The sequence below is a fragment of the Megalobrama amblycephala genome, linkage group LG7 (genome assembly GCF_018812025.1).
Source record: "Megalobrama amblycephala isolate DHTTF-2021 linkage group LG7, ASM1881202v1, whole genome shotgun sequence".
NCBI classification, from domain to species: Eukaryota; Metazoa; Chordata; class Actinopteri; order Cypriniformes; family Xenocyprididae; genus Megalobrama; species Megalobrama amblycephala.
This window is the reverse complement of record NC_063050.1, coordinates 13391917-13418512: the sequence shown is the minus strand read 5'-3', so window position 1 is coordinate 13418512 and position 26596 is coordinate 13391917. Positions and strand designations below refer to the sequence as shown.

The window sequence follows — 26596 nt, the reverse complement described above, 5'->3', positions numbered from 1 at the left end:
TTCCAAATATCTTTCTTTGTGTTCAACAGAACAAAGAAAGAAAATTATACAGATTTTGAACAACTTGAGGGTGAGTAAATGATGACAATTTTCATTTTTGGGTGAACTATCCCTTTAAGAGGACTGTTGCTATGGTCACGCGAACGCGCCTAAATAACTTTAAGCTTAAAGGGATAGTTCACTCAAAAATGAAAATTGTCATCATTTACTCACCCTCAAACCTGTGTGAATTTCTTTGTTCTGCTGAACACAAAGAAAGATATTTGGAAGAATGTCAGTATCCAAACAGATCTCGCTCCACATTTACTGCCATAGTAGGAAAAATAAATACTATAGTCGTCAAAGGGGGGCGAAATCTGTTTGGTCTTATAACTGGTCTCTCAGTTTTGTCAGGCTTGTCTATAGGCTGATTTTAGAGGCACTTTCAGAGACTAGTTAAGAAATATATTTCTTCATAGTCATTCCACTCGCTATGATAATGTGGTGCAGTTACATGTATCTTCCTCTAGAGGGCGCGTCAGGTCGGTGAGGCTGTAGAGGTGCGCAGTGACGCGCTGTCCGAGGTGCTGATCAAAAAAACTAAAATAATAATATTTATAATAATTAAAAATAAACATTCATCAACAGTGACGTGTGTGGAATATTCAGAGTTCTACTGCTACACAATAAACTCGTTTGAGATGCTCAGTAGACCTATAAGAGTAAACAATAAAAACAAATCTGTTCTTTAAAATAAAATTATTAGTGATTTTAACAGTATATAAGAAGAATGTCACTGCAACTTTGTCTTTCATCTCACAGTGTTTTTGCACCACTTTTGTAACCTATAAAGGCCCAAAGTCTTGTTCTGAAAGAGCTGGTGAAACTGGTCAAGAGCTTCTTCTTTTCGTTCAGCACATTGAGCTTCAGTTCACACACCTCATGACATCAAACCCCAGAAACACCTTCTGTAAGAGCCCGTTTGACTTTACACCGTGAGAGCATCTTGAGCTCAATATAGTTAAACACATTCACTAAATTACAGTATAGCTATAGGATTACAGTCAATTATCAGTTATTAAATCATCAAATCTTTGACTCTGTTTATGTGAAATATCTGCTGATTTGTGTTTGTGTTGATGATGTTTAGATGAAGTCAAAGAGAAGCTGTTCCTCAAGACGAGATGTTACACATTTATCTTGCATCAGTATATACTAAAAAAAGAAAAGAGGAAGTGTCATTTTTCCAGTGCATGTGAACGTCACATTGTCTGAGTTTCCACAGTATTTCAGTGAACTTCAGTTCAGCTCCTCTGTGACTGAATTAATGCATTAATACTGATTCAAAGAGGCTTGAGCGACTTCTGTAAGACATTTGTCAGACATTTTCATCACGGTTTGCTAAATCATATTTTCAAAAAATTGTCTGTATACACACACACACACATGCACATATGAATATATATATATATATATATATATATATGTGTGTGTGTAAATCTGCACAAGTGTCATGTGACTGTGAGGGTTTTGCACTCATTCAGAGGAAGTGAAGAGAGACAGGATGTGTGAAAACAGTTAAACTACTGCATTCAGATCATAGAGTCATTTTTACACACAAACACTGCAGATGAAAGTAAGGTAGGACAGATATATTTTACAATGCAAAAAACAAGTTTTTCTACAGTTTCAATAGAGAGATTATTGAATATGATATATTAAGTACTTGTTTCATATGTATCTCCTCATGCAAACAAAAGTTTTATATTTGTGTAATTGTAACAATCTTCCTCGTGTCTTCCAGAATGTTTCGTCTTTTCTCTCTGATTTCTCTGTTTGTGATTCCTGGTGAGTCTGAACATAATTCATATTTTCACACACACACTGAAGAAACCTCCATCTTTCAGGATGTTTTGTCTGTATTTAATATCAAGAAAGTGTAGAGTTCACAGTTCTGCTAAACTGATACAGACACTTCAATATATGGGTCATTCTACAGAAACGTCCACTTTTGGTATGACAAAATGTCTTAAAATGTATTTCTTTTTCTAACATTTAAACTTAGACCACATTATTATATTACACTTTGAATTTATGAATACACATAAATGACAGCTTAATGAGTTTTTATTTTTTTTGTACATTTATTTAAAGACTGCATGTCCCCTTTTTTGTCACTGGTGTTACCTTACTTCTCTGGTATTTTTCATTTTTATGAAATATTATTTCTCAATTTTTTCAGCACATGCAGTCAGAGTTACAGAATAATAATGATAATGCAAAAAATAAGGAGATTATGTGTTTTTTATTTTAATCAGGTTAGTTAAAAGTGTGATTGAATGATAATAATTCAATTTCGCAACCATGTATTTGCTATAACAATGAAAATATTGGAAAAATAGTTATAAAAAAGTAATGATGCAATCCTTTAAATCTTAATTCTTGAGTGTAGCAGAATTCAATGGATGTAAAATTATTATCATGTCACATGACACATTTTATTTAATGTGACAGACAAAAAACAGTAACACCAGTGACAAAATGAATCTCCAGTGACGTATACATAGGACCAAAGATCCTTAATTTTTCAACTATAATTAAGTAGATTGGACAAAATTTTTACATTTGGTGTACAATAAAAGACTATCATTGACACTTAGTGAAAACAGTCAGAAAAAGATCATAAACAACATTTTAAAACTGTCTGTAAAATACGCTGTCTGTAAAGTCGCTGCACTGAATTTAGCCAAATACCCTTAATTTAGCCATATCTGCCCAAAGGAGGATTAACAATGAGAAAGAAAAGTTAGAATCATGTAATCTTAGTGCTATCTTATGCAAAAGAACTAAATGAATAGCTTTAAATAAAGTTTATCTATAAATGGGTAACACCAGTGACGGTAACACCAGTGACAATTTCATAAAAAGGTAACACCAGTGACAGTAACACCAGTGACATTTTTCATGAAAAATGCATTTTATAAAATGGCTGCTGCAAGGTGTCAACCCACATGTTGTCAATCATGATATATTCACTAAATCAAGTAGTTTAATCCATTTGTATTCTAGTTTTTTATAATTCCCTAGCAATAAAGTAGGTCACACCAGTGACTTCAACTAAAAGCTTCGTATGAAATTATGATTTTCTAATTAAATTTTCTGATAATTGAAAAGAGATAGAGGACTTTCCATTGACCTTTCTTCACTGATCTTCAGGAAATAGGAAGGAGGAAGTCAAGTGATGTCATCAGTGTGATTATTTATTTCAAAATAAGAGATTTTTGTTAAAGGTAAAACCATTGACACAACACCAGGGGACAACTACATTCATTATATATTTTATAATATTTATTTGGCATTTGTTTTTTTTATGTTATTTACATTATATATTTGATAGTTATGCATACATTATTGTAATTAAAATGGTAGAAAAACCTGTTTCTGAGCTCAAAATAAAGCACTTTCCCTCTGTATATGACTGTGGGGACGAGTACTTCTGTGGCGCTTGGAATTTTTAGAATTAATTAAAAAACAAATATTGGCACATTGATGGCTCAAGAAGGTTTAATTGTTCATAAACATATTGTTTCATATTAAAATATATATAAAAAAATGTAATCCTAAAGTGTTTTTCAAGTGTAATATTTCTGTAAAGTCTAGGGACAGAAAAGTGGACGTTTCTGTAGAATGACCCATATAGTAACAGATCAAATTAGTCTTTTTAGACGCTTAAAAAACGTTGGGTTATTTTATTAACCCAACCGTTGGGTTACACATATTGGGTCACTAGGTTGGGTTATTTACCAAAAATGTTGGGTCATTTTTAAAATCGTTGGGTTATTTTTATTAATAACCCATCTGTTGGGTTAAATGCGGATCCCGTGACGGTTCAAATTTTAACGGTCCAGGGACAGTCAACGGAAAGAAGCTGCTGCAGCCTGATTATGAAGGTAAGCCATGTCGTTTTCGTATATAAAACTTTTATAACATTAGGTATTGTGTAGTGAAACATTAACTTACGTATATTCTACAACTGAATTTTATATTTTTACTAAGGAAGAGTAGGTCTCCGCAATCACTATCCAATATTACGCATGTTTTACGGTCTTCGTGATAATCTTTCATAATATGACAACTAAAATTGAGCTTCAGGCTTTAAAAAAGTAACTTACTTTTTTTGTACAGATCTTTTAGAAATGCGGAACGAAAGTGCCGTTTGAGCCGAGCCGCGCCGCACGGACCGTTTATCAGCTCGGCCTACGCAGCGCGAGCTCGGTCATCGATCCTCGATCATACGGCACCAGCACCACAACAGTGCTGTTTGAATTCGCTAAAATCTAAGATATTGTAAGATGAAAGAGCGCAATATTCCCAACAGCTTCTATGCAAAAGCTGGAAAAACGTTGTGCAACCAATGAACGATTAGTTCATGAGTAGTTATCGATAAATAACTTACTGTTTATTAGATTTACTGTAGTAACACTAACTGCAAATCTGGTATTTGCAGAAATGTGGTATATTAATAATGCATGTTCTATATAGTAATGCATGTAAATGTATTACAGGGGTATCTGAAGCATCTTTGTACTATTATTTCTTATGAAGCTAACGTTATGTTAGTTCTTGCATTTGTGTTGTACTAAATGTGTTTATACTTGTGTTTTAGACAAATGGAATAATTTGTGAAGCAAAGACTACAACAACCTGCTATTTAATGGAAACATTTGAAGGTAAGCTATTTAAATAAGTGACAACTTTTTTAAAATACTGACAATATTTTTAGTATTTATTTATATACTAAAATATTTTAGTTTTATTGTAACACAGAGCAAGAAGTGGATGAAAGTTTTATGCTGCTGGATGACCGTGGTTCTCAACTGGTCCTAGATTATCCCCAGCAATACACATTTTTGATGTCTTCCTTATCTGACACCCTTTTCCGGCCTTGGAGTCTCTCTGCTAACAAGCTGGTAAGTTAAATCAGGATTAGAGAGACAAAATGTCCAGTGCTAGGGCTACTACAGAACCAGGTTTGGGAAACACTGGGGTACAGTTTATTACTCTTGTTTTGTTTTTTTCTCAGTTGTCTTCCTTCATTTTAATACATTATGTTTTAATTTAAATAGAATCCAAGTTGTTTAATGACTGACAACGATTTAGTATCAAAAGAACGCAAGAAGTCCTCACAGCCAAGCTAATGTGTTCATTAGATGTACAACACCTCAACAAACTGCATGGATTTGATGCTTTGGAACAAAAACTATTGAAGAAATGGAATGCTGAGTTTAATGATGTTCAGAATAGTGAAGGGTTGTTTTATTTTGGGAAAAAATGTATTGACCATGTCATGCTTGTGAAATTTGTCCACACACACATGGTATAAATATTTTTTTTTTAAACTTGTCTTTCAAAGATGGTCATGGAGAAACTGCCTTCAAAACCCTTCCCGCTGTCCTGCCATCATCGCCATGTCTCACAGTTGGGAAAATGGTGCTGAAATGAAGCACAGCTTAACTGACAATCACTCTGTAAGTAAAAGCAACACTGCAAAATTAGCTTTGATAAATTACACTGCTCTGTATTGATTCTGCTTGTTAATGTGTTAGTTTACCCAAAAATGAAAATTCTGTCATTAATTTCTCACCCTCATGTTGTTCCACAACTATAAGACCTTCACTCATCTTTGGAACGCAAATCAAAATCTTTTTAAAGATATTTAAAGAAATTTCTGTCCCTCCATTAAGAGTCCACGCAACTAAAATGTTTAAGGCCCAGAAGGGTTATTTGAAATTATTTAAAGGTCCCGTTCTTCGTGATCCCATGTTTCAAACTTTAGTTAGTGTGTAATGTTGTTGTTAGAGTATAAATAAAATCTGTAAAATTTTAAAGCTCAAAGTTCAATGCCAAGCGAGATATTTTATTTAACAGAAGTCGCCTACATCGAACGGCCAGTTTGGACTACATCCCTCTACTTCCTTCTTTAATGACGTCACTAAAACAGTTTTTTGACTAACCTCCGCCCACAGGAATACACAAGAGTTGCGTTTGTAGAGTGTGTTTGTCGCCATGTCGTCGAAACGCTGTTATTTTCATCCCGCAGTCCAATCACCGGGTCTGATTCCGGCTCAAATTGATAGGGTAAAATTAAAGACATGTTTACAATAACACTGAGCGCGTGCATCTCCCCGTTATGGTAAGAGGCGTGACTTTTCCGGGCACGGTGCGCTCAGAGCTGTCGAATCACAACACAGGAACCGCTGTCACAATCAGAACTCGTTACGTATTTCTGAAGGAGGGACTTCATAGAACAAGGAAGTCATCAGCCCGTTTTTATGACAGTGGAAACAGCGGTATACAGATAAGTAAATTATGTGAAAAATACTGTGTTTTTTTACACACGAAACATGAACACATGTTATATTGCACACTATAAACACAATCAAAGCTTCAAAAAACCACAAAAAACGGGACCTTTAAAAAATGAAAAGACACTTTAAACCTGAAATTAAACCCGCCAGTAGGTGGCAGCAAGTCCCTGCTAATGAGCGAGTCATTGAGATTCAACTGAATTCAACCGATTCATTCAAACGGCTGATCGATTCAGGATTGATCAGTGCTCAGAGACGCAAAACAATTCTGTGGACTTTGTTTGGAACTATTTTCGTTGGCGAAATAGAGTGAAACAGGCGATTTAGTGTCTAAAATGAAAGTCCATTGATATTAAGTTATTGTTCATTAAAGGTCCCGTTTTTCGTGATCCCATGTTTCAAACTTTAGTTAGTGTGTAATGTTGTTGTTAGAGTATAAATAAAATCTGTGAAATTTTAAAGCTCAAAGTTCAATGCCAAGCGAGATATTTTATTTAACAGAAGTCGCCTACATCGAACGGCCAGTTTGGACTACATCCCTCTACTTCCTTCTTTAATGACGTCACTAAAACAGTTTTTTGACTAACCTCCGCCCACAGGAATACACAAGAGTTGCGTTTGTAGAGTGTGTTTGTCGCCATGTCGTCGAAACGCTGTTATTTTCATCCCGCAGTCCAATCACCGGGTCTGATTCCGGCTCAAATTGATAGGGTAAAATTAAAGACATGTTTACAATAACACTGAGCGCGTGCATCTCCACGTTATGGTAAGAGGCGTGACCTTTCCGGGCAAGGTTCGCTAAACTGCTGTCGAATCACAACACAGGAACCGCTGGCACAATCAGAACTCGTTACGTGTTTCTGAAGGAGGGACTTCATAGAACAAGGAAGTCATCAGCCCGTTTTTATGACAGTGGAAACAGCGGTATACAGATAAGTAAATTATGTGAAAAATACTGTGTTTTTTTACACGCGAAACATGAACACATGTTATATTGCACACTATAAACACAATCAAAGCTTCAAAAAACCACGAAAAACGGGACCTTTAAACTGTACACCGAATAAAATCAATATCACATTTGTAATTGTTGATATTTGGAGAAAAATGGCGCTGTGTAATACTGGTTAACTATATTAAGTGATATAAATATAAAAGATATACTGGAGCATTTTTGCCCTTTACCTTGAATTCTGGGTCATTCTAAAGGCATTTTAATAGACTAAACCACGCACAGTGAATATTTACACTCTAAATATGCATGCGCACTAGTCTAACCTAACTGTTACTAGACTATGTCACATATTGCATGCGTGCGCTCAATGGGTGTGTTTTTGTTTGGTTTTGTAAATTGAGGGACATACTTGATAATTTCAGATCGTTAAATCAACAATTGCGATATCATAGACATAGACGATATATATCGCATACCCTACAACACTGGCCCGATCAGACAAGTGACCGTTCCGTCTACTGTCCCGAGCGTCGTTCACACTGGCCCCGGGCCATCGGGCAGTCCTTATTGTCGAGCCCTGAAACTTCATCCACTGTTCCCTTAACGCTGTGCTCTCTGGGAAGCTGAAAAAGGCAATCTTTCCATCACAACCAAAAACACACTTCTTTGGTGACCACTGTTGAAAAATCTCTCAGCTTCCGTATCCCGAACGAAATGCGTTGATGGGCGTGCTCTTTATCAGAGAGAAGTGCCCATACAAGGAATTCCGCCCTTTATTATGTGATAAGGGATACGATAAAGGGCCATGCTCGAAAAAAACTATCCGAAACCATCCAACTCGTGTTTTGAAATTTTGGCCATGTTTAGCATGGGAATACAACTCTTTAACAGTGTAAATAAGTCAGAATACATGAAATAGCATTAGACCCCCCTCCCCCCTTTATGTAAAATGTAAAATTTTACATGGGGGGGGGGGTGAACTAACCCTTTAACAGCAGGTGTAATGCAGTGACTATATTTTAATTCAGTATAGCACTGCTTCAGTGTAACTTTTGCATAATTTTACATTGCTTATGTTGTCACAGTGCATGCCAACTAAACTTTACTTATTCTTTGAAGGTTGGCACTAATATAATGCATTACCTGAGCAGTGAGACAAGCCAGGATCCACATGACTTGATGCCTTGAGGACAAAGAGAACTCCCAAGTTTTTAACACATCAATGCATACAATGTACAGTGTTGACCCACAAAATAGAACCAGAGTCCTATTCCATTATTCCTACCTGTGGCCGACCTTATTGCGGACCTTAAGCGCCTGCTGTACGCGATATGTTTATTTATTGAAGGATTTAATGTTATGAATTTATGTGTACTCGTAGTTTTTCATTTAGTGTTCATTTTGTATTTGTGTGTTCTGTATATGTGCATATTTTATGCATGTTTTGAGTTTACATGGTTGCGAAAGTTTTAAATATAGGTTTTAATTGTGTACTGTTTGCAAATTTATAGGTTTTGAATTTAATATTTACTGTACACTTTTGTGTAGGTTTAAATAATGTTCATTTTGAATTTTTGTGTTCTGTATACATATTTTATTTATGTTTTGAGTTTACTCTGTACATGTTTGTGTAGGTTTTGAATGTGTAATGTTTGTACGAATTTGCATAGGTTTTGAATTGATTTACACTTGTGTGTTTTGAATTTAATATGTACACTTATATTTACATTAAATGGCTCCACAATATTTAATTTGTAATTTAAAATATATTTGTTAAAACATATTTTATACAAATAAACAATCTAGAAAACAAAGTGTATTTTATATATTAAAATAATGTCATGAATAAAAGTTAATAGTCATAGTTAGTAAATAACCCAACAAGTAACCCAACTATGGGTTAACATAGCACCTTCCCAACTGTGGGTTATTTTTAACCCAACTGGCTTTTAACCCAACCATTGGGTTAAAAATAACCCACAGTTGGGAAGGTGCTATGTTAACCCATAGTTGGGTTACTTGTTGGGTTATTTTTAACCCAACATTTTTTAGTGAGTGTAAATACTGGCTATTGATGCCATTTTTTTGTTTGTGTAAAGTGTTTATTATATTTGTATTTGTGATATATTTGTGACATAGAGATTGTTAGTACGATCAGCAGACATCTTATATGTTGATGTTGTTGTATTTTGTCTTGTGGATGATTACAATTACTAAACCTGAAGAGTAAAGCAATGTTTTATTAACTATATAACAAGCAAAGCAAATCCTGAAGTAGAAGAACTGTTTCTGTGATCTTGAGAAAAGTAAAAACACAAACACAGTATGGTCAAAATCTGTATTTGCCTGTTTTATATTTTCCAGGGATTTGCAGTCAGGAATGGGAGATTCAGTACTCAAATATGATGAAATGTGTCCTAAAGGGTTCAACAACAAGTTTATCAGGCACTTATAAACACCCAGATCGTCTCACTATGACAGAGATATATTGGACCTTAAACCCAGTTAAAGATCAAGAAAACATCAATCTGTTGAATCTCCCAGATTACAGAGACAGAGTTCAGTACTTCCCCAATAAAGACAAAACATTCGTTCTCACTCTCAGTAATGTGAGACATGAGGATGAAGGAAGGTACTGCCTCAGAATTGTGACAAATAAAGAAAAACAAACATATCTTGGTTTTCCTGGGATCGAGCTCAGAGTCACAGGTACAGTCAAACTGATATTGCACTGACAGATTTGACTCTGTTCTTTCATATAAATATTAAATCTGTTTTGTCTGTGATTTCAGAGCTCAGAGTGGAGATTCCTGAAGAGGTCGTTGAGAAAGATTCACCTGTTTTATTCTGTAACACCACCTGTATCCTCTCAGGAACAGACTTTATCTGGTATAAAAACGGCAAGCGTTTATCAGAACGGAGCGGCACGAATCAGCTGTTGCTGCAGTTGGTCAGCAGTGATGATACGGGAAACTACAGCTGTGCAGCGAGAGATCAGGAACATCTGCCGACTCCTGCCGTCACTCTCAGCGTCAGATGTACCGCACACTTTCACCTTTCAGTTCAATCCAGACTGATCAAATGATCGACTGTAAGTCATTCTTACTCTTTTTTCAGATCCTCCAAAGAGCGTCTCAGTGTCCATCAGTCCGTCTGGTGAAATAGTGTCAGGAGATTCAGTGACTCTGAACTGCAGCAGTGATTCAAACCCTCCTGCTCTGAACTTCAGCTGGTTTAAGGAGAATGAAACCTCAGCTGTTGGATCTGGACAGAGTTTCAGCATCTCCAGCTTTAGCTCCAGTTTCAGTGGACGCTTCTACTGTGAGGCTCAGAATAAATATGGATCTCAGAGATCAGAGTCTGTTTCTCTCACTGTTAAAGGTGAGAATGGTCTCAGTTTTGTAGGTCATTGTCTGTATTTAGTGAGTGAAGCACTGAGTTTCTCTTTCTCTCGTCTGCACGCCTGAAGAAAGCAGCTGGTCTCTGATCACAGTCACAGTGGGAATCACTGCAGCTGTTGTCATGACTGTGATTGTGATGCTGTTGATCAGAAGGTGAGAGAGACTCTGTGTCTGTACCGTCATGAAGATCACAGTCAGTTTGTGTTCATGTTCATTGCTTCTTCTCTCTCAGGAATCGAGTGACTCCATCAGAAGAGCAAAAGCACAGAGGATCACGACAACATAAAACAGTGTGACAATCGTCTCCTGCTTCTTCTCATTTGTGTCCTGTCAGTTATGAAGGCAGAATTCATTCTCTCATCATTGTGTCGTCAGGTCGAGTCTCCTGAGGACGCCTACATGACCCTTGACCCCAAGTCCAGATGTTCTGAATACGACACACTGGATGTGAGTTCTTCTGCTGTTGTTGTGAAGGTGTTACATGAGATCTTATTTCTAATGCATATGTTCACTTCTTCTCTAGAATATGAAGAGACGAGCCTGAAGATCAGGATTCTACATATTATAACATGGGCAAATGATTATTATATCTTATATTAATTTAATTTCACAGTTCATTTCACATTCATTTATAATGTTGTGCTGCTAAAAATGAGAGAACATCTCAAGAGTCAAATACATCAATCTAGTGGATGTTCATGTTGACGCAGCATTGCATATAAATCACAATTTGCAACTAACTCGAGCACAACGGTCATACGATTGTGTAGCGCATGTTTAGAAAAGCGGAAGAAAAGCAGCACAGTTTAATGCAAAAACACATTCTGTGTGAATTTTCCTTGCTATTATTGCCTTCAGCTTGTTTACGACAGACGACTATTATTGTCACTTTCCATTTATTTCTCTGCTTTAATGATATGCATTGTGAAAAAAGTGTTATACAAATAAAAAAATAATTGAAACGACATTGTGTTGTATCACTGTTTGCTTTATTTCAGTCAGTGTGAATTATACAGTGAATCTTCAGCAGTGATTATTTTAAAAAGTTATTTCTATCGGCTGTTTTCAGTGATAAATAGCGGCTGTTTTGTTGATATTCTGTGCAACACTGATCAAACAGAGAAATTTTTTTTTTTTAAAGGGATAGTTCACCCAAAAATGAAAATTCAGTCATCATTTACTCACCCTCAAGTTCAAAATCTGTATGAATTTATTTGTTCTGTTGAACACAAAGGAAGATATTTTGAAGAATGTGTTAAACTGAACAGTTTTAGGGCACCATTGACTTCCATAGTAGTTTTTTCCTACTGTGGAAGTCAATGGTGCCCCAAAGTGGCCTGGTTACAAACTTTCTTCAAAATATCTTTCTTTGTGTTCAACAGAACAAAGAAAGAAAATTATACAGATTTTGAACAACTTGAGGGTGAGTAAATGATGACAATTTTCATTTTTGGGTGAACTATCCCTTTAAGAGGACTGTTGCTATGGTCACGCGAACGCGCCTAAATAACTTTAAGCTTAAAGGGATAGTTCACTCAAAAATGAAAATTGTCATCATTTACTCACCCTCAAACCTGTGTGAATTTCTTTGTTCTGCTGAACACAAAGAAAGATATTTGGAAGAATGTCAGTATCCAAACAGATCTCGCTCCACATTTACTGCCATAGTAGGAAAAATAAATACTATAGTCGTCAAAGGGGGGCGAAATCTGTTTGGTCTTATAGCTGGTCTCTCAGTTTTGTCAGGCTTGTCTATAGGCTGATTTTAGAGGCACTTTCAGAGACTAGTTAAGAAATATATTTCTTCATAGTCATTCCACTCGCTATGATAATGTGGTGCAGTTACATGTATCTTCCTCTAGAGGGTCAGCTTCAGGTCGGTGAGGCTGTAGAGGTGTGCAGTGACGCGCTGTCCGAGGTGCTGATCAAAAAAACTAAAATAATATTTATAATAATTAAAAATAAACATTCATCAACAGTGACGTGTGTGGAATATTCAGAGTTCTACTGCTACACAATAAACGCGTTTGAGATGCTCAGTAGACCTATAAGAGTAAACAATAAAAACAAATCTGTTCTTTAAAATAAAATTATTAGTGATTTTAACAGTATATAAGAAGAATGTCACTGCAACTTTGTCTTTCATCTCACAGTGTTTTTGCACCACTTTTGTAACCTATAAAGGCCCAAAGTCTTGTTCTGAAAGAGCTGGTGAAACTGGTCAAGAGCTTCTTCTTTTCGTTCAGCACATTGAGCTTCAGTTCACACGCCTCATGACATCAAACCCCAGAAACACCTTCTGTAAGAGCCCGTTTGACTTTACACCGTGAGAGCATCTTGAGCTCAATATAGTTAAACACATTCACTAAATTACAGTATAGCTATAGGATTACAGTCAATTATCAGTTATTAAATCATCAAATCTTTGACTCTGTTTATGTGAAATATCTGCTGATTTGTGTTTGTGTTGATGATGTTTAGATGAAGTCAAAGAGAAGCTGTTCCTCAAGACGAGATGTTACACATTTATCTTGCATCAGTATATACTAAAAAAGAAAAGAGGAAGTGTCATTTTTCCAGTGCATGTGAACGTCACATTGTCTGAGTTTCCACAGTATTTCAGTGAACTTCAGTTCAGCTCCTCTGTGACTGAATTAATGCATTAATACTGATTCAAAGAGGCTTGAGCGACTTCTGTAAGGCATTTGTCAGACATTTTCATCACGGTTTGCTAAATCATATTTTCAAAAAATTGTCTGTATACACACACACACATGCACATATGAATATATATATATATATATATATATATATATATATATATATATATATATATATGTGTGTGTGTAAATCTGCACAAGTGTCATGTGACTGTGAGGGTTTTGCACTCATTCAGAGGAAGTGAAGAGAGACAGGATGTGTGAAAACAGTTAAACTACTGCATTCAGATCATAGAGTCATTTTTACACACAAACACTGCAGATGAAAGTAAGGTAGGACAGATATATTTTACAATGCAAAAAACAAGTATTTCTACAGTTTCAATAGAGAGATTATTGAATATGATATATTAAGTACTTGTTTCATATGTATCTCCTCATGCAAACAAAAGTTTTATATTTTTGTAATTGTAACAATCTTCCTCGTGTCTTCCAGAATGTTTCGTCTTTTCTCTCTGATTTCTCTGCTTGTGATTCCTGGTGAGTCTGAATATAATTCATATTTTCACACACACACTGAAGAAACCTCCATCTTTCAGGATGTTTTGTCTGTATTTAATATCAAGAAAGTGTAGAGTTCACAGTTCTGCTAAACTGATACAGACACTTCAATATATAGTAACAGATCAAATTAGTCTTTTTAGACGCTTAAAAAACGTTGGGTTATTTTATTAACCCAACCGTTGGGTTACACATATTGGGTCACTAGGTTGGGTTATTTACCAAAAATGTTGGGTCATTTTTAAAATCGTTGGGTTATTTTTATTAATAACCCATCTGTTGGGTTAAATGCGGATCCCGTGACGGTTCAAATTTTAACGGTCCAGGGACAGTCAACGGAAAGAAGCTGCTGCAGCCTGATTATGAAGGTAAGCCATGTCGTTTTCGTATATAAAACTTTTATAACATTAGGTATTGTGTAGTGAAACATTAACTTACGTATATTCTACAACTGAATTTTATATTTTTACTAAGGAAGAGTAGGTCTCCGCAATCACTATCCAATATTACGCATGTTTTACGGTCTTCGTGATAATCTTTCATAATATGACAACTAAAATTGAGCTTCAGGCTTTAAAAATGTAACTTACTTTTTTTGTACAGATCTTTTAGAAATGCGGAACGAAAGTGCCGTTTGAGCCGAGCCGCGCCGCACGGACCGTTTATCAGCTCGGCCTACGCAGCGCGAGCTCGGTCATCGATCCTCGATCATACGGCACCAGCACCACAACAGTGCTGTTTGAATTCGCTAAAATCTAAGATATTGTAAGATGAAAGAGCGCAATATTCCCAACAGCTTCTATGCAAAAGCTGGAAAAACGTTGTGCAACCAATGAACGATTAGTTCATGAGTAGTTATCGATAAATAACTTACTGTTTATTAGATTTACTGTAGTAACACTAACTGCAAATCTGGTATTTGCAGAAATGTGGTATATTAATAATGCATGTTCTATATAGTAATGCATGTAAATGTATTACAGGGGTATCTGAAGCATCTTTGTACTATTATTTCTTATGAAGCTAACGTTATGTTAGTTCTTGCATTTGTGTTGTACTAAATGTGTTTATACTTGTGTTTTAGACAAATGGAATAATTTGTGAAGCAAAGACTACAACAACCTGCTATTTAATGGAAACATTTGAAGGTAAGCTATTTAAATAAGTGACAACTTTTTTTAAAATACTGACAATATTTTTAGTATTTATTTATATACTAAAATATTTTAGTTTTATTGTAACACAGAGCAAGAAGTGGATGAAAGTTTTATGCTGCTGGATGACCGTGGTTCTCAACTGGTCCTAGATTATCCCCAGCAATACACATTTTTGATGTCTTCCTTATCTGACACCCTTTTCCGGCCTTGGAGTCTCTCTGCTAACAAGCTGGTAAGTTAAATCAGGATTAGAGAGACAAAATGTCCAGTGCTAGGGCTACTACAGAACCAGGTTGTTTGGGAAACACTGGGGTACAGTTTATTACTCTTGTTTTGTTTTTTTCTCAGTTGTCTTCCTTCATTTTAATACATTATGTTTTAATTTAAATAGAATCCAAGTTGTTTAATGACTGACAACGATTTAGTATCAAAAGAACGCAAGAAGTCCTCACAGCCAAGCTAATGTGTTCATTAGATGTACAACACCTCAACAAACTGCATGGATTTGATGCTTTGGAACAAAAACTATTGAAGAAATGGAATGCTGAGTTTAATGATGTTCAGAATAGTGAAGGGTTGTTTTATTTTGGGAAAAAATGTATTGACCATGTCATGCTTGTGAAATTTGTCCACACACACATGGTATAAATATTTTTTTTTTAAACTTGTCTTTCAAAGATGGTCATGGAGAAACTGCCTTCAAAACCCTTCCCGCTGTCCTGCCATCATCGCCATGTCTCACAGTTGGGAAAATGGTGCTGAAATGAAGCACAGCTTAACTGACAATCACTCTGTAAGTAAAAGCAACACTGCAAAATTAGCTTTGATAAATTACACTGCTCTGTATTGATTCTGCTTGTTAATGTGTTAGTTTACCCAAAAATGAAAATTCTGTCATTAATTTCTCACCCTCATGTTGTTCCACAACTATAAGACCTTCACTCATCTTTGGAACGCAAATCAAAATCTTTTTAAAGATATTTAAAGAAATTTCTGTCCCTCCATTAAGAGTCCACGCAACTAAAATGTTTAAGGCCCAGAAGGGTTATTTGAAATTATTTAAAAAATGAAAAGACACTTTAAACCTGAAATTAAACCCGCCAGTAGGTGGCAGCAAGTCCCTGCTAATGAGCGAGTCATTGAGATTCAACTGAATTCAACCGATTCATTCAAACGGCTGATCGATTCAGGATTGATCAGTGCTCAGAGACGCAAAACAATTCTGTGGACTTTGTTTGGAACTATTTTCGTTGGCGAAATAGAGTGAAACAGGCGATTTAGTGTCTAAAATGAAAGTCCATTGATATTAAGTTATTGTTCATTAAAGGTCCCGTTTTTCGTGATCCCATGTTTCAAACTTTAGTTAGTGTGTAATGTTGTTGTTAGAGTATAAATAAAATCTGTGAAATTTTAAAGCTCAAAGTTCAATGCCAAGCGAGATATTTTATTTAACAGAAGTTGCCTACATCGAACGGCCAGTTTGGACTACATCCCTCTACTTCCTTCTTTAATGACGTCACTAAAACAGTTTTTTGACTAACCTCCGCCCACAGGAATACACAAGAGTTGCGTTTGTAGAGTGTGTTTGTCGCCATGTCGTCGAAACGCTGTTATTTTCATCCCGCAGTCCAATCACCGGGTCTGATTCCGGCTCAAATTGATAGGGTAAAATTAAAGACATGTTTACAATAACACTGAGCGCGTGCATCTCCACGTTATGGTAAGAGGCGTGACCTTTCCGGGCAAGGTTCGCTAAACTGCTGTCGAATCACAACACAGGAACCGCTGGCACAGTCAGAACTCGTTACGTGTTTCTGAAGGAGGGACTTCATAGAACAAGGAAGTCATCAGCCCGTTTTTATGACAGTGGAAACAGCGGTATACAGATAAGTAAATTATGTGAAAAATACTGTGTTTTTTTACACGCGAAACATGAACACATGTTATATTGCACACTATAAACACAATCAAAGCTTCAAAAAACCACGAAAAACGGGACCTTTAAACTGTACACCGAATAAAATCAATATCACATTTGTAATTGTTGATATTTGGAGAAAAATGGCGCTGTGTAATACTGGTTAACTATATTAAGTGATATAAATATAAAAGATATACTGGAGCATTTTTGCCCTTTACCTTGAATTCTGGGTCATTCTAAAGGCATTTTAATAGACTAAACCACGCACAGTGAATATTTACACTCTAAATATGCATGCGCACTAGTCTAACCTAACTGTTACTAGACTATGTCACATATTGCATGCGTGCGCTCAATGGGTGTGTTTTTGTTTGGTTTTGTAAATTGAGGGACATACTTGATAATTTCAGATCGTTAAATCAACAATTGCGATATCATAGACATAGACGATATATATCGCATACCCTACAACACTGGCCCGATCAGACAAGTGACCGTTCCGTCTACTGTCCCGAGCATCGTTCACACTGGCCCCGGGCCATCGGGCAGTCCTTATTGTCGAGCCCTGAAACTTCATCCACTGTTCCCTTAACGCTGTGCTCTCTGGGAAGCTGAAAAAGGCAATCTTTCCATCACAACCAAAAACACACTTCTTTGGTGACCACTGTTGAAAAATCTCTCAGCTTCCGTATCCCGAACGAAATGCGTTGATGGGCGTGCTCTTTATCAGAGAGAAGTGCCCATACAAGGAATTCCGCCCTTTATTATGTGATAAGGGATACGATAAAGGGCCATGCTCGAAAAAAACTATCCGAAACCATCCAACTCGTGTTTTGAAATTTTGGCCATGTTTAGCATGGGAATACAACTCTTTAACAGTGTAAATAAGTCAGAATACATGAAATAGCATTAGACCCCCCTCCCCCCTTTATGTAAAATGTAAAATTTTACATGGGGGGGGGGGGGTGAACTAACCCTTTAACAGCAGGTGTAATGCAGTGACTATATTTTAATTCAGTATAGCACTGCTTCAGTGTAACTTTTACATAATTTTACATTGCTTATGTTGTCACAGTGCATGCCAACTAAACTTTACTTATTCTTTGAAGGTTGGCACTAATATAATGCATTACCTGAGCAGTGAGACAAGCCAGGATCCACATGACTTGATGCCTTGAGGACAAAGAGAACTCCCAAGTTTTTAACACATCAATGCATACAATGTACAGTGTTGACCCACAAAATAGAACCAGAGTCCTATTCCATTATTCCTACCTGTGGCCGACCTTATTGCGGACCTTAAGCGCCTGCTGTACGCGATATGTTTATTTATTGAAGGATTTAATGTTATGAATTTATGTGTACTCGTAGTTTTTCATTTAGTGTTCATTTTGTATTTGTGTGTTCTGTATATGTGCATATTTTATGCATGTTTTGAGTTTACATGGTTGCGAAAGTTTTAAATATAGGTTTTAATTGTGTACTGTTTGCAAATTTATAGGTTTTGAATTTAATATTTACTGTACACTTTTGTGTAGGTTTAAATAATGTTCATTTTGAATTTTTGTGTTCTGTATACATATTTTATTTATGTTTTGAGTTTACTCTGTACATGTTTGTGTAGGTTTTGAATGTGTAATGTTTGTACGAATTTGCATAGGTTTTGAATTGATTTACACTTGTGTGTTTTGAATTTAATATGTACACTTATATTTACATTAAATGGCTCCACAATATTTCATTTGTAATTTAAAATATATTTGTTAAAACATATTTTATACAAATAAACAATCTAGAAAACAAAGTGTATTTTATATATTAAAATAATGTCATGAATAAAAGTTAATAGTCATAGTTAGTAAATAACCCAACAAGTAACCCAACTATGGGTTAACATAGCACCTTCCCAACTGTGGGTTATTTTTAACCCAACTGTTGGGTTATTTTTTAACCCAACTGGCTTTTAACCCAACCATTGGGTTAAAAATAACCCACAGTTGGGAAGGTGCTATGTTAACCCATAGTTGGGTTATTTTTAACCTAACATTTTTTAGTGAGTGTAAATACTGGCTATTGATGCCATTTTTTTGTTTGTGTAAAGTGTTTATTATATTTGTATTTGTGATATATTTGTGACATATAAGATGTCTGCTGATCGTACTAACAATCTCTATGTTGATGTTGTTGTATTTTGTCTTGTGGATGATTACAATTACTAAACCTGAAGAGTAAAGCAATGTTTTATTAACTATATAACAAGCAAAGCAAATCCTGAAGTAGAAGAACTGTTTCTGTGATCTTGAGAAAAGTAAAAACACAAACACAGTATGGTCAAAATCTGTATTTGCCTGTTTTATATTTTCCAGGGATTTGCAGTCAGGAATGGGAGATTCAGTACTCAAATATGATGAAATGTGTCCTAAAGGGTTCAACAACAAGTTTATCAGGCACTTATAAACACCCAGATCATCTCACTGTGACAGAGATATATTGGACCTTAAACCCAGTTAAAGATCAAGAAAACATAAATCTGTTGACTCTTCCAGATTACAGAGACAGAGTTCAGTACTTCCCCAATAAAGACAAAACATTCGTTCTCACTCTCAGTAATGTGAGACATGAGGATGAAGGAAGGTACTGCCTCAGAATTGTGACAAATAAAGAAAAACAAAAATATCTTGGTTTTCCTGGGATCGAGCTCAGAGTCACAGGTACAGTCAAACTGATATTGCACTGACAGATTTGACTCTGTTCTTTCATATAAATATTAAATCTGTTTTGTCTGTGATTTCAGAGCTCAGAGTGGAGATTCCTGAAGAGGTCGTTGAGAAAGATTCACCTGTTTTATTCTGTAAGAGCACCTGTATCCTCTCAGGAACAGACTTTATCTGGTATAAAAACGGCAAGCGTTTATCAGAACGGAGCGGCACGAATCAGCTGTTGCTGCAGTCGGTCAGCAGTGATGATACGGGAAACTACAGCTGTGCAGCGAGAGATCAGGAACATCTGCCGACTCCTGCCGTCACTCTCAGCGTCAGATGTACCACACACTTTCACCTTTCAGTTCAATCCAGACTGATCAAATGATCGACTGTAAGTCATTCTTACTCTTTTTCAGATCCTCCAAAGAGCGTCTCAGTGTCCATCAGTCCGTCTGGTGAAATAGTGTCAGGAGATTCAGTGACTCTGAACTGCAGCAGTGATTCAAACCCTCCTGCTCTGAACTTCAGCTGGTTTAAGGAGGATGAAACCTCAGCTGTTGGATCTGGACAGAGTTTCAGCATCTCCAGCTTTAGCTCCAGTTTCAGTGGACGCTTCTACTGTGAGGCTCAGAATAAATATGGATCTCAGAGATCAGCGTCTGTGTCTCTTTCTGTATCATTTGCAGGTATTGATTTGTGCCGTTGGCTCTTATGCTGGTGTCTTTATCAGTCGTGTGAATGATGTTTCTCTTCACTCAGGTGGACGGACCGCAGGTCTCTATGCAGCTGCTGGAATCGGGGCTGCGCTCATCTGCATCTGCATTATTGTTGTAGTAATAAAGATCATAAGGTACGAGAAAACTGCTGTGGAACATACATATTTATAACTTATATAAATCACAAATCATATTCATTACTTTTATGACACTTTTAATGATGTATTTTCACTTTTAATCTTCACATTTCCATGACAAGGATACTGCACAGTAAAATCCCCAGTGTTAAATTAACACCCCAAAGTGTACATATGAGTCCATCTTGCCGGGTGTTAAAAAGTAACACTGAAGCAGTGTTAAAGTTAATGAGATAATTGATTGATGATTGAGTGATGATTGACAATTAGTGGAGACACCTGATGATAATAAGCAGAATCATTGAAGGAAAGAGAGAAAAAAGGTGTTAATTAATGTTTTATGAATGTTTCATTTCAAGTCACCATGAAAGAGGTCAGCGTTTGCTTTAGTTGGGCTCTTGACTCTTTACCTTTTATTATTAGTTTTTCTCTGGCTGCTCCAACTTTGTGTTTGTAAAGCACATTTGTAATGGTCAGAGAAAATATGATCTGGTCACAATATAATTTGATGATGATATAATCATCATGTGATGGCCTGATGTCGTTTAGAGTCTAAATCTCTGACTGTGTGCTTGATGTGTAGCTTTAGTATTAATGATTGTAGTCCTGTGATTTTACAGCTTGAGATCCAACAGCAGGATGTCTTTTTTTTTTAAGAATATTATATCATGCACTGAAGCTTCAGCGTTTAAACACACACAGACATCAAGAATCAGCATCTGATTCTCAAGAACGGTGACGATAAATACAAAATACTGACAAACAGATCAACTCTGAACATCACAAAACAAGCTACTGTCACAACAAAACAACAGAAAAATAAAAGCAAACATGAACAATCTACGAAAATTACAGGACAATTTAGATGCATAATTTATTCATGCAGCAATGCATGATGGGAGCCATGGATGAGTTTTGATTGGTGGCTCCCATCATGCACTGCAACATGAAGCACTTTGTTTCATTGTCACCATTGTTGAGGGTCATATGCTGATTCTTGATGTCTGTCTGTTCTTGATGTGTGTTTAAAAAAAAACCCTTCAGATCATAAAAGCTCTGCTGGATCTCAAACGGTAACAGAGATTTACTATAAAGAAATAATATAACATCTACATGACTAGTTAATACTGGATGTCACCAATGAATCTGGCCATTTCACAATGAGAAAACACAACCATTATGACTGTGATTCCCAAAGCATTGTAAACCTAAATTGATGAACTTTGGCTCACAGCACTTTTGGGAAATACAGCTCAGATCAGAGTTTCTCTGGCCATAACAAATGTGCTCTACAAACACAAAGTTGGAGCAGCCAGAGATAAATTAATGTTAATAAACAAGTCAAGAGCCCAACTAAAGGAAATGCTTTTCACCATCATGGTGACTTCAAACTAAACTTTCATTAAAACATTAACATCTAAACATCTGTTAATTCTCAATAAGAACTTTTGTTGATGTATGACAGAAATCAAATCAAACTGGTCAATAATAAGTGTAATAATGTTTAATGGCTGGAAGTCAGTTGTAGTTGTTGTGTCTCTCTCTTTTTCTCTTGTTGTTTCTTCAGTGTTTCTGCTTATTAACATCAGGTGTCTCCAGTAATTGTCAATCATCACTCAATCATCAATCAATTATCTCATTAACTTTAACACTGCTTCAGTGATACTTTAACACCCAGCAAGATGAACTCATATGTACACTTTGGATGTTAATTTAACACTGGGGATTTTACTGTGTGTATGTTTCTATAAATATTGTTCTTCTCTCCAGTAGGAAAACAGGAGATACTGGCGTCAGAGGTGGCGTTTCAAAACAGGTGTCTTATTTCAGCACTTTTTCAGGCAATTATGATCCCAATGGGTGAACGCAATTTCACAAATTATAACATGTTCCTGGATCAACATTCCCATCAGCCAATCAGATTTGAGGAACAAGTTTACAGTTCATGTCAAGTTCAGGCTTAAAGGATTAGTCCACTTTTAAATAAACTTTTCCTGATAATTTACTCACCCCCATGTCATCCAAGATGTTCATGTCTTTCTTTCTTCAGTCGAAAAGAAATTAAAGTTTTTGATGAAAACATTCCAGGATTTTTCTCCTTATAGTGGACTTGAATGGGCACCAAACGATTGAAGGTCAAAATTAGTTTCACTGCAGCTTCAAATTGTTCAACACGATCTCAGACGAGAAATAAGGGTCTTATCTAGAGAAACCATTGCTCATTTTCTGAAAAAAATTGAAAATTATTTAAGTTTTAACCTTAAATGCTCATCTTGAACTAGCTCTCTTCTTCTTCTCCTCCATTTGAATTCCAGCAGTGTAGATGCTGCTAAGTGTATTACTGCCCTCCACAGGTCAAAGTTTGAACTAATTGTTATATACTATTGAACTAGCATATTGCATATAAAAATTAGTTCAAACTTTGACCTGTGGAGGGCAGTAATAAACTTAGCAGCATCTACACTGCTGGAATTCAAATGGAGGAGAAGAAGAAGAGAGCTAGTTCAAGATGAGCATTTAAGGTTAAAACTTAAATAATTTTCAATTTTTTTCAGAAAATGAGCAATGGTTTCTCTAGATAAGACCATTATTTCTCGTCTGAGATCGTGTTGAACAATTTGAAGCTGCAGTGAAACTAATTTTGACCTTCAAACATTTGGTGCCCATTCAAGTCCACTATAAGGAGAAAAATCCTGGAATGTTTTCATCAAAAACATTACTTTCTTTTCGACTGAAGAAAGAAAGACATGGACATCTTGGATGACATGGGGGTGAGTAAATTATCAGAAAAAGTTTATTTAAAAGTGAACTAATCCTTTAAAATCAGTGTTAGGAGCTTCTACATCAGTGTTATTCACCATCATTTCCCTCTGATTTTAGGGATAACTTATAGGTAGGGTTAAGTTTAGGAATATGGATAGGGTTAGGACTAAATTTTCAGTCAGGAATTTTGTTCCATGTCTTACGTGGCAGAATCCCAACATGATGATCTGGACTGTGTTTATTCAGGAGAACAGCAGCGCAGCGGTGACGGATCAGATGAGCACGAGTGATTCAGGCGTTCAGAATGACGTGATCTACTCAAGCATCGATCACAAGAGACCCAGGAAGCATCAGAGCGCTGGAGATGAAAACGAGCTTCAGTACGCCAGCGTCCATCACCACAGAAACACAGGGAACACGAGTGTGAAGGCTGAAGGTCCGTCTGGAGATGTGAGGGATCTCTGTCCTGCTGACTCTGTCAGGTGAGGCGCACTTCATTATTTACACTTCACTCGATACGGTTACAGATGTGAACGAACCCTAAACTCAGAGGAACAGTGTTTCATGTGTACGCATTCATCTGGTTCATCTTATTTAGTGTTTTTTACACTTATTGAACAGATCGGATGATTCCTCTGTGATCTACAGCAGCATCAATGTCACATGAAGAATTTGAGCATCTGATCACAAACATCTGAACTGCTGAAAACATCGTGTCGACAAACTCCTCATCTGAAATCTCCTGAATGAGGCGTGAAATGGAAGTTGCAACTAACTTTACTGCCATTTAGTGATTTATTTCCGAGTGAAGCTCTTTTGTGTGTGTGTGTTACTGTTTTAGATATAGATGGTCTGTATAAATTGTTTTTACCAGAGTGTGTTGCTTATTCACAAGCTGCAGCTGCTTCATCGCATACATATTGTGGACTGTAAATATCACTTCATCCAGCGCTTTTTTTTTGTGTAATAAAGTATCCAGATACAATATGAAAAACCGCTACAGTGCACGAGTGAACTGTCTGAATGAAACTGAATCTCAAACAATTTCAGGCATTTCCTAGATTTAAGAGTGATTCATAAAGTGTCAAGACTAATTTATTTAGGAGAGCTGGAGAGGTCTCCTAACCTAGTAACAAGATGGTAGAAGAGACACATGCTTTCTGACCTAATAAGAAATGTAATAAATTTAAATAAATGTAGTATTACTTAAACAATAATTAATACATTTAATACATTATAATAAATGTAATAACTTTGAATAAACTTTTTACAACTTTAAATGTAATAACTTCTCCCACTCTATAAATCAATGCTCTGACTGTAGAAATGAAAACAGTAATTACATGTTTTGGTGACTGTAAGAATGCAGCAGTGGTGATGATTTGAGCTCATCAGTCACAGTAAACAGGCTCTTAAAGAGCACTAGTGCTAAACTTACCACACCAAACAGATAGTAGTGACCAAAACTGATGTGCGAAGGGGTTTTTAATGACACAACAATTTTGCTCAAACCATCAAAATATGATTAAAGTATTTATATTTTTTATGTTTATATTATTTAAATGTTTTAAAATATGAGGGAAGAGTAAAACACTAAACTAAGAAAAGTATTTATCTGACAACATTTTTGGCAAAAAGCCAAACTACAGCTACAGGTTTCAGAAAAACTAAAAGCTAAAAAAAGAAAGAAAGAAAAAAAGCACACATTGACTAATAAAAACATAATCCGTTTTTAATATTTCATTGGTCCTCTCGTTTTGCATGTGTTCATAATTTCTTATAATAATGTCTGCACAATTTCATGTTTCATTTCATCATCACAAATGAAACAAATGAAACAGCACTTAAGAATCAGTCTTACACTTTACTAACAGTTGCTTTTAGCTTCTTTATAAAAGTCTCCTACTCTTAAAAAAGTCCTTGTAACATTTTTAACACTTTAGTCAAAGATAAAGACAACTCTCAATAACATTTCTGAGAAGTTTTATACACACGAGTCCAGATGTAAAAACAGCTGCAGTGATGGGCAGTAAAGTGCACTACATCTTTTTGGCCACTAGATGACAGTAAAGTCAATGGAAGTGAGTAGTGAATTCAATTCCACCATATATATATATATATATATATATATATATATATATATATATATATATATATATATATATATATAAATAATGTATTTGTGTTTTTTTGGACTGTCAATACTATTTTTCCTGTATCTGTTGTCAGTCTGGTGTCTCAATGCATGTGTTTTCTGTCAGAAACTGGCACTGACCCACTTAAACACAATGTAGTTGCTGATGGTTAAGACTGTGGTACGAGTGTGTGTGTGTGTGTCGTCCACCACTTCATGTGTCAAACACAAAGTTTGTGTGAGAAAGAGGAAGAGGAAGTGAAACTAAGAGTGGTAAAGCTTGACCTCTGATGCTGCTCATCTTTAACTGTTCTTTCTCAAAGCAAACATCTTTCACATATTCTCTCACAAAGATTTAACAATAGTGAGCTCTACAGAGATAAAGCTTGTGTTTGACATCTGGAGACATTAACTCTCTTCTCCAGTTGTTCTTGTGTAGTTGAGATGATGGTCACACATCACCAAGAAGAGGAAGACCAACATTTAGCTGCACTTTATAAAGTGTGAAAACTGCAGGCGTTTGACGGCTTAAACTGATGATGATTTTGTCATTTGTGCGTCGACACTGACACACTGACACTGCAGAGCGGTAAGAACATTGTTACCATTATTGTTTATGAGTTAAAATAATTCAGTAGGGCTACAACTGATATTTATCAAACTGTTTTAGGTGAATGTTGATTTGATGAAGTGATTTGAGCTCCAGAAGCTCAATATCTGTTGTAGATTCATGTGTAAATATTGTGTGAAGCTCTTTAGACACACGAGGCCTGACATGAGAAACATCATCAGTTCACGTCAAGCCTTCAATGAGCCGTGAATTATTCTGAAATCATCATGTGCTTTATCTGTCAAATAGAGTTTGTGATGTTGTATAGAGATGAGGCTCATAATGTGATAATTGTCAGTTTTCTGATTGCAGAAGTCACTATGGTGTCGTCTCTCATAAAGTCTCTTCCTCTGATCGTAGTGATCATGACTGCGGGTGAGTCTTCAGTTTCACTCACTATACAGATATTTGAACAAAAGATGACTGAGATCTTCACACTTACAAACTGACATCAGTGTTTTACTGTCAGCTGACATAAAAATGGTCAAAAGTGAAAAGTTATTTGTTTAAAACACCTGAAAGTCTCTTCATT

The 26596-nt window shown here is 36.0% G+C and overlaps 3 protein-coding genes across 13 annotated transcripts in view; all 3 read left to right on the top strand.

The window, feature by feature from the left end:
* The first annotated feature begins 1487 nt into the window (after nt 1–1487).
* On the top strand, nt 1488–11668 carry LOC125271715 (B-cell receptor CD22-like). 6 transcript variants are annotated; one of them, XM_048195896.1, is made up of 9 exons: nt 1488–1620; nt 1784–1827; nt 9667–10011; nt 10095–10340; nt 10420–10683; nt 10772–10856; nt 10936–10993; nt 11079–11150; nt 11227–11668. In XM_048195896.1, exons 1-9 carry the CDS (start codon nt 1610–1612, stop codon nt 11245–11247), a joined length of 1146 nt encoding a protein of 381 aa, XP_048051853.1. In that variant the 5' UTR covers nt 1488–1609; the 3' UTR covers nt 11248–11668. The 6 variants fall into 6 exon arrangements, 1 of the variants encoding a protein (XP_048051853.1); XR_007185706.1 differs by lacking the exons at nt 9667–10011; nt 10095–10340; nt 10420–10683; ... (2 more) ...; nt 11079–11150; nt 11227–11668 and adding exons at nt 3680–4326; nt 4646–4709; nt 4807–4949; nt 5393–5507; nt 8422–9217 and having other exon boundaries at nt 1497–1620; nt 1784–1966; XR_007185704.1 differs by lacking the exons at nt 9667–10011; nt 10095–10340; nt 10420–10683; ... (2 more) ...; nt 11079–11150; nt 11227–11668 and adding exons at nt 3680–3929; nt 4646–4709; nt 4807–4949; nt 5393–5507; nt 8422–9212 and having other exon boundaries at nt 1510–1620; nt 1784–1966.
* Nucleotides 11669–12641: 973 nt separating this feature from the next.
* The window catches only part of LOC125271711 (B-cell receptor CD22-like), a 51956-nt gene continuing 38001 nt past the window's right edge, over nt 12642–26596 (top strand). The window contains exons 1-7 of one of the 6 annotated variants that reach the window (XR_007185700.1): nt 13572–13696; nt 13860–13903; nt 14251–14689; nt 15009–15072; nt 15171–15313; nt 15760–15874; nt 18112–18806. Coding sequence is in view for 1 of the 6 variants with exons in the window: in XM_048195892.1 (XP_048051849.1) it covers nt 26385–26439 (55 nt within the window). In the remaining 5 variants the exon portion in view is untranslated. Of the gene's footprint in view, nt 13697–13859; nt 13904–14250; nt 15073–15154; nt 15314–15759; nt 15875–18111; nt 18807–25879; nt 26044–26376; nt 26440–26596 lie in introns of those variants that run through there. The other 5 variants (XR_007185698.1, XR_007185701.1, XR_007185697.1 and 2 more) reach the window with 5 other exon arrangements.
* On the top strand, nt 19147–24314 carry LOC125273124 (B-cell receptor CD22-like). The gene is made up of 8 exons (XM_048198392.1): nt 19147–19159; nt 19549–19713; nt 19797–20035; nt 20090–20390; nt 20464–20554; nt 22328–22373; nt 23567–23802; nt 23942–24314. Exons 1-8 carry the CDS (start codon nt 19147–19149, stop codon nt 23985–23987), a joined length of 1137 nt encoding a protein of 378 aa, XP_048054349.1. The 3' UTR covers nt 23988–24314.